This window comes from Nicotiana attenuata, unplaced genomic scaffold (genome assembly GCF_001879085.1).
Source record: "Nicotiana attenuata strain UT unplaced genomic scaffold, NIATTr2, whole genome shotgun sequence".
In the NCBI taxonomy this organism is placed as follows: Eukaryota; Viridiplantae; Streptophyta; class Magnoliopsida; order Solanales; family Solanaceae; genus Nicotiana; species Nicotiana attenuata.
Window position 1 is genome coordinate 51,434 of NW_017673231.1, and position 8,077 is coordinate 59,510.

At 34.1% G+C, this 8,077-nt stretch overlaps 1 protein-coding gene across 1 annotated transcript; it reads left to right on the forward strand.

The window, feature by feature from the left end:
* The first annotated feature begins 494 nt into the window (after window positions 1-494).
* LOC109215786 (protein TIFY 10A-like) lies at window positions 495-3,279 on the forward strand. The gene is made up of 5 exons (XM_019379894.1): window positions 495-817; window positions 1,082-1,250; window positions 1,835-2,322; window positions 2,645-2,702; window positions 2,935-3,279. Exons 1-5 carry the CDS (start codon window positions 655-657, stop codon window positions 3,056-3,058), a joined length of 1,002 nt encoding a protein of 333 aa, XP_019235439.1. The 5' UTR covers window positions 495-654; the 3' UTR covers window positions 3,059-3,279.
* Window positions 3,280-8,077: the final 4,798 nt, after the last annotated feature.

The window sequence follows — 8,077 nt, forward strand, 5'->3', positions numbered from 1 at the left end:
ATCAAAATAACTAACTTGTCTTCAACATCTTTTCCTCATAAATTTATTGAACGAATAAAAAAGCAAAATTGAAATGCAAAGTATGGTTAAATTGTAAATGTTCTTATCTATGAAGGGAGAAAGTGTTAAATCTGAGAAGCAGAAGGGCTTGCCGTAATAATAAGATTTGGTAGAATCTACAAATCTCGAATTTTAAGCACGTGTTTCCATAGGCACTCTAACGTTCTTACTTTCTAGCCCCCACTGCCGACCACTATCTTTGAATTCCTCTCCTCCACTCAGTCCTTTTTCTTTTTCCTTTTCCTTTCCCCGCACTTTCCTATAAAATACTATTATTATTTAATATTTTATTATTTTCCTAAACAATTAAAACGTGTTTAATGGAAAGTTGAAAAAGTCTATCCAACATGAAGTGTGATAGCGATAGATTTTTCAAAACACCAAAAAAGTTGAGTGTGTTGTAATTTCCTTTATCTACCCTACAACCTTATCATCTACACCATTACATTCACATGTTCCTCCTCTTATTTCCTTTTTTTTTTACACCAGAAATAAGTAGAGCCTTCATTTTTCCTTTTCTAGCTCAAAGTTTCTGAATAAACAGAACAACTTGTTCAGTTGCAAAATTGTAGATTTTCTTGTGATTTTTAAAACATGTCAAATTCGCAAAATTCTTTTGACGGCGGCAGAAGGGCCGGAAAAGCGCCGGAGAGATCGAATTTCGTGCAGACTTGTAATTTATTGAGTCAGTTTATTAAAGGAAAAGCTACTATTAGAGATCTGAATCTCGGAATTGCTGGAAAATCTGAAATCTCAGGTAATAATCTAGTTCATTTATGGAGTTTCCATATATAAAATTCTTTTCTCCGCGTAATTCTAATAATCTAAATTGGAAATATGTGGATTGAATATAATATTTGGAGTACTGTACCTGTGTACCACGAGGATCTGGTATTTTTTATTTGGAAATAAGGTTGAATTTAATGTTTTGGAAGGAGCAAAGGAAGTCCAAATCTGTAATTAATTAAATATTGCTCCCAACGAGATCTAAGTTCTCACTTGTATTGTACTCTTTTTCCAGGTAAAAGTGATGTTACAGAAGCTGCAACTATGGATTTATTGACAATTATGGAAAACCCCTCAATTGAAACTAAAGAACAAGAACAAAAATCCATAGATCCCGTTCGTCAGAGTGCTGTAACAGAATCTTCTAGAGATATGGAGGTGGCCGTAAATGAGCCCAGCACGAGGTTTGTTTCGTATACTTTTACCTGTTGTAACATGTAATCAGCTTAATTTTCAGGCTTACGTATGTTTTTAAATAATCTGATACTGTAAAGTTTTTCTCAGCATAGTTATAGCCTGTTTAGTCAAGCTGTTCAAAGCCAAAAATACTTTTTTCTTTCCTTTTTTTTCCAGAGTTATGTTTGACCAAGCTTTAGAAGAAAAATAGTGCTTTTGAGTAGAAGCAGAAACAATTTCGGAGAAGCAGATAAAAGTAGTTTCTCCCAATAAGTACTTTTTGAAAAACATTTTGAGAAAATTACTATTAGAATTACTTTTTAAAAGCTTGGTCAAACAATAATGACTGCTTAGAAGTGCTTTTCATATTAATTAGCCAGACATAGACATAAACTGTTTCTCATGTACTTTTAAGAAAAACACTTTTAAAAGAAAGTACTTTTCAAAATAGACTGATTTTTTAAGCTTGGCCAAACAGGTAAGGTTTTTTTTTTTTTTCTGATGTGGAACTGCTTGCGTACGTTTAACGGTGTATATAGTGAATAGAAGGTACTAATGTCACATGTTTCTTTATGTTGGTTTCCTTTTACAGCAAAGAGGCACCAAAAGAGCCTAAGGCAGCACAATTGACTATGTTCTATGATGGTAAAGTGATAGTATTTGATGATTTTCCAGCTGACAAAGCTAGAGCAGTAATGTTATTGGCTAGTAAAGGATGCCCTCAGAGTTCATTTGGCACTTTTCATACTACAACCATCGACAAAATTAACACATCTGCTACTGCTGCTGCCACAGCTTCTTTGACATGTAATAAAACTAATCAGCTTAAACCAAGTACAGTTTCTATTGCACCACCACAACAAAAGCAGCAGCAAATTCATGTTTCTTATAGTAAAAGTGACCAACTCAAGCCAGGGTATAATTCTGCTACGCCGCAAGTACTGCAGCAGCAGCTAGTCCATGTTTCTAGTACTAGTAAAACTGATCAGCTTAAGCCAGTATCAACTTCTTCTGCGTCGCAAAAACAGCAGGAGCAACATCAGCAAACGCAGTCACAGACACCTGGAACTAGCAGCTCTGGTGAGCATCTAATTACTTTCTCTGTTTTATTTTATATGGCAGTATTTGACTGGACATAGAAGAGATCGACCGGCTTTTGGCACCTAGAAAAAAGTACTTTTGTGGTCACATTTTTATGGCTATCAGATTATGTTGTTAAGGGTAAAATGTGAAGTTTATGTTAAAAGAGTTTCCAAATGCAGAAATTGTGCTACTACTACTTTTTTTAACAAACTAAAAAAGATGTTGTATAAAATGAGACAGAGCCGAGTACTACTTATTCATACTGCATAAGAGGATTTTCAGACTGCTTCTAATATGCAATACATGTTTGGTTTCTCAGAGCTACCTATTGCAAGAAGATCATCACTACATAGGTTTCTTGAGAAGAGGAAAGATAGGTAAGCAATTTAAGCAAAATGTTTGCAAAGCCGTGGAAATAGCCTCTTGCAGAGATGCAGGGTAAGGCTGCGTACTATAGACCCTTGTGGTCCGGTTCTTCCCCGTATCCCGCGCATAACGGGAGTTTAGTGCACGGGATTGCCCTTTGTTTGCAAATTGCTTGTTTTTATTGCCTTAGCGTTTCTCCGAAAATCTGACTTATTTCTTTTACATTTTTTTCCTGGTGTTCAGGGCAACGGCTAGAGCGCCATACCAAGTTGTACATAATAATCCGTTACCATCATCTTCAAATAATAATGGGGAATCATCTTCCAAGGATTGCGAAGATCAACTCGATCTCAATTTCAAGTTATAGTAAACAGTTCCCAAGTTGCAATTCCATGAGTATTTTTGGTTGGCGATTGGATAAAGTAAAGATAGTATAGTATAGAATATTGTTTAGATCAGTGATTTCAAGAAATTTTTCCAGCAAAGCTTAGCTTACAGATCATCTTTTATGTATTACTAGTAATTACTATTATTTATTATCAACGAATGTTTTGACTTTTCCATTATTTAAATATAATGTTTATTAATTGTTTGATTTCTCATTTTTCACGTTTTTCCTTCACGAAGGCGTTATATTTTATTTGAATCTTCCCAGTATTATTACATTTGTGGTACTTATTATTTTTGAGAAGGTCTTACTATTTCCAAGTCTTACTTTATTAAGTTGTTAGCATTTCCAAAGATAACGTTCACGGGTACGCTAACAATTTCTCGCTCTTTTCTTGTTTTGTTTTGACTTATTCGCTTATGATTTTTTTTTTCCTTTTATCTATTTGAAATTTATTTCTAAATTTTAAAGAGTGATAGATTGGTCTATTTTTTGAGAAATACTTCTAACATTGTCGGAAAATGTTTTCCGTACCAAACACTCAGTCATCAGTAATAGTACAATGGCGGAGACAGGATACCCGTCAATAGGGGTGTTCAAACCGAACTGGAAAACCAAACCAAACCGAAAAACCAAACCAAACCGATTAAAAAATCCAACTAGGTTTGGTTTGACTTGATTTGGTATTGAGTAAAAAAACCCAATCCAAACCGACATATAAATATATAAATTTTATTTATATTTTTAAGAGTTTATAGTGATTTTTCTTTAGAAAATGTAGAAATATTTGAGATCCTCTCATATATTAACCCTGAAAGCGTAAATTAACGAAAAAATATTGTTAGACGACTAAGAAAATAACTATCATGTGTTACTAAAAAAATTCTCCCAATAGAATATTTTAATAGATCATATGTTTGTCAATTTTTTCCATATTTACTAAACATATATTCACTTATCAAAGTTTTATCTATAATTTTAACAAAGTAAGATTGAAATAATATTCATGTAATAAAAAAACCCGAAAACCCGAAAAACCCGACAAAACCAAACCAATCCAAACCGATATAGTTGGTTTGGTTTGGTTTTAGTAAAAACCGAACCAACCCGGTCCATGTACACCCCTACCCATCAAGGGGTTCAAAAACAAAAAAAAAAAAAGTTAAAGAAAATTATAGTTAATGGGAATTGAATCATTGACTTTACAAATTGTTAGCATTTCCAAAGATAACGTTCACGGGTACGCTAACAGTTTGTCACTCATTTCTTGTTTTGTTCTTGACTTATTCGCTTATGATTTTTTTTTCTTCCTTTTATCTATTGAAATTATTTCTAAATTTAAAGAGTGATAGATTGGTCTATTGTTTGAGAAATACTTCTAACATTGTCGGAAAATGTTTTCCGTACCAAACACACAGTCATCTGTAATAGTACAATGGCTGAGACAGAATGTCCGTCAAGGGGTTCAAAAACAAAAAAAAAAGGTTAAAGAAGATTATAGCTAATGGGAATTGAATCATTGACCTTACAAAAGTTTTGAACCTCATTGACCAGTAAGCTATGCTTTTAAATATATAGAGGTAAAATTAAATTTTACCTTATATATACAATGTAATGTTTCGGTGAAGGTGAACCCTTCCGCCCCTAAATCCGCCCCAGTACTTTATCTTCTGTGAGCTTGGCATAAAATTGTCGCTCGTTGCAAACCTAACGTTTTGCGAAAAAAATCTTCCACAAAAGTCTAAAATTAACGAAATGTTTGACTTTGAGAGTAGAGAATTCAAAAATATCTTCTTTTGTCCGGCAAATGTCTGGTCCACTAAAGAAAAAAGAGAACGGTAACTGATAAATAATGAAAAATGCAAGTTTTTGAGTTTGTTTATATATTATTTCTTAGGTGAGTTGTGGGAGATTATATGTTTATAAACACATAATATGCTCATGTATGTTTATTGTGTGTAGGAATGAATTTGGATGGAAGTTGGCAAGAATTGGATGATTTGATGCAAAAAGAGTAGAGATGCAAGACCTGGAAGCATCCTACAATTGGTGCATTGCATGAAGGTAGGCGCGAAATGGCCTAGGAGATGAACAAAAAATAACGAAGTACGGAGGTTGGCATTAGACCTGACACGCGAAAGAACAAATAAGAAAAAAAAAAAGAAAAAAAAACTGGGGGTGTGCTCGCGCGTTGCACCAACTCTGGCACGCGACTCAGCGTGTCCTTTTCGAATTAGGAGAGATCAAGGACGCCCCACATCAACCCTAATTGATATAAATACATCATAAAACGTCCTTTTGAAGGGGGAGATACTACTTTATGGTCAGACAACACCCAAGGAGGCAAGAATACGCTAGGAGCAAGAAGGAAGATTCAACCACGAGTTTTTCCTTTCTTCTTCCTATTTTTCATTGTTGGTTATGAATTTTAGTATTGTAGTTTTACATACTATAATGAGTAGCTAATTTATTATCTAGAATTTTGATGGAACCTCTTGGAGGATGAATTCTTGTTATGTTTTGATATAATTTAACCTTTGATTTTATCTACTTGTTCAACTACGTGCTTATTTCAGTTGATTAAATGACCATCGATCGACTGTGCCTATTTAGTATGTGTTGCTTGAGAAATGATATAAATATTTAGCTGGTTGTTGAACAACGTCACTCCTAAGGTGTTGATACCCAATTTTTTCCTTTTATATTTTAAATATGCATAAACACTTTCAAAATATTGTGCATGCATTTATAGACATGCACAAGTGTTTTATAATTTTTCTACAATTTTTCAAGGCCCTAAATTCATTTATTTCTGCATTTTCTAATTACATAAATGTTCAAAACTATCCCTCATATTATTTTATGATGATTTAATCATCTAAATTCATCATTTATGTCATATGAGTGTTCAAAAATATTTTAATCGCATTTTTTATAATTGTGTTTGCATTTTTAATACTATAATTGCCTATTTTGCAAAACTAGCCCCTACATATGCATAACTACATTATCTATACAGAAAATAATTTTTTATATTTTTATAATATTGAATAATTATTTTAAATTACCTTCATGCTTGAAAATTATTTTTTATCATTTAATTAGCTATTTTTAAAAATTATTTTATTTAGTAAAATGGGTTTAACAAATAGCCTCTAATTTACACACAAAATCGGACCCCCCCTCCCAAATCCAATTTAACTAACCCAAGCCCAACTTAAAAACAACCCTAACCCAATTAAAATCCTACCCGACCCAGACCCCTTCTCATCCTGGCCGTTGATCTCAGAGATCAACGGCCGCTATTCCTTCTTACCATTTTAACCCAAACGACCCCCCTAACCTAACTCATTTGTTATACTCCGCCGCCCTTCGTTCCCTAACCTCTCCAACTCTCTCTCAACTCGCCCCTAACCCTAATCGCCGTTATCGGCGAGAAACTCCTATCTATGGAGTTTTCATGCATTTTCCGATCATTACCAGCCTGCTATGCCTCATAGCTGTTTGATTACATGGATCCTTGAGAAAATCTCATGGATATCCAATCTGTTCTTGCGTGAAACTTGTTTACTGGCTTGTCTAGGGCCATTCTCGTTTGTGAGTACTGATCTCCTCCTATTTTTGGTTCGAATCTTTGGTTTCTAACCGAGTTTTCTTCATCTCTACTATTTTTGAAAACCCTAGTTCCATGACCACTGGGTCTGTTCAGATCCTCGTAGATATGAAGTGTTCTGAGGTCTATTTGGTACTTTTTCCTCAAAAATCTTTTGTTTTGCTAATGTTATTTCGATTCCGTTATTTTCTGAAATTTAGGGTTCATCCCTGGTTTTCTTCAAAAGGTTTTTTTTTTTTTTTTTTACTTTCAAGTGTTTAAACTAATGGTTTCCTTACATGTTTGATTAATTTTCGTGTATATGCTTAAACCCTAGATGTTCCTATTTGTGACATTGATTTATTCAATTTTTCCGTTATTGTGTTTACTTATGTGAACCAGTTGTATTGACTGACTCTATTTTTAGTTCTGAACAATTTTCTGTTAAAACCAGTATTCTTTGGATTTTGTTTTTACTTAATTGATTTCTATTAGGGATTTGAACTATTTTTTCCCGTTAAAATCAGTATTCTTTGGGATTTTTACTTACTTTCCTTATTTGTGGCCTGTAATTAGTGTTACTTGCGTTATTCCAGCTGATTAGTTAATTTATGGTCAATTTACGATTTGTTACCTTATTTAAGCCCCAATCAGGGCTGGTAATGGATTCCCTTTGTACTGATATGACCATCCCGGATCTGTTTGTGCGGATTAATGGGGATTAGCCCCAATTAACTGATTAATTATATTTACCTACTTTATTTATGAACTCCAAATTATTTTTTTACCTTATTTGTTTCATCTCCCTAAGTGCAATGTATACACTCTCATTCTGATTCTTAAATACGAACAACAGTTCACAAACACACTCACACACAAACTTTACTCTCATCTCTCTCTGCTACTTGTGTTCATTGCTTGTCTAGCCGGCTGAAAGCCAATACTAGACTGTTGAATCCTGCCTACTTTACCTTCTGCTTCTACTTCCTTAACTGGTATGCTCCCACTGTCACACCTCCTTTTTCTAGCCGAAAGGGGATATAAGAGAGTTTTTCCAATTAAAGTGACAAAATCGAAACATGAGTATTTATATTCAAATTCAGAGTCACCACTTGGGATAATTTAAGGTGTCCCAAGTCACCGGTTTACAATCCCGAGTCGAGGAAGTTTGACTCTATTTATGGTCTGCGAACACAGAAATCCGGGTAAGGAATTCTGTTAACCCGAGTGAAGGTGTTAGGCATTCCCGGGTTCCGTAGTTTTAGCATGGCCGCTTTAATCGTACTTGGCTTAATTAAATTATCTAATTACTTATTTTAGAACCTATGTGCATTCACCTTTTTTTATTAGGAGATTATCTTAAAACAGGTCACGCGTACGTGTACCCATTTGTTTGGCGCGTCAAA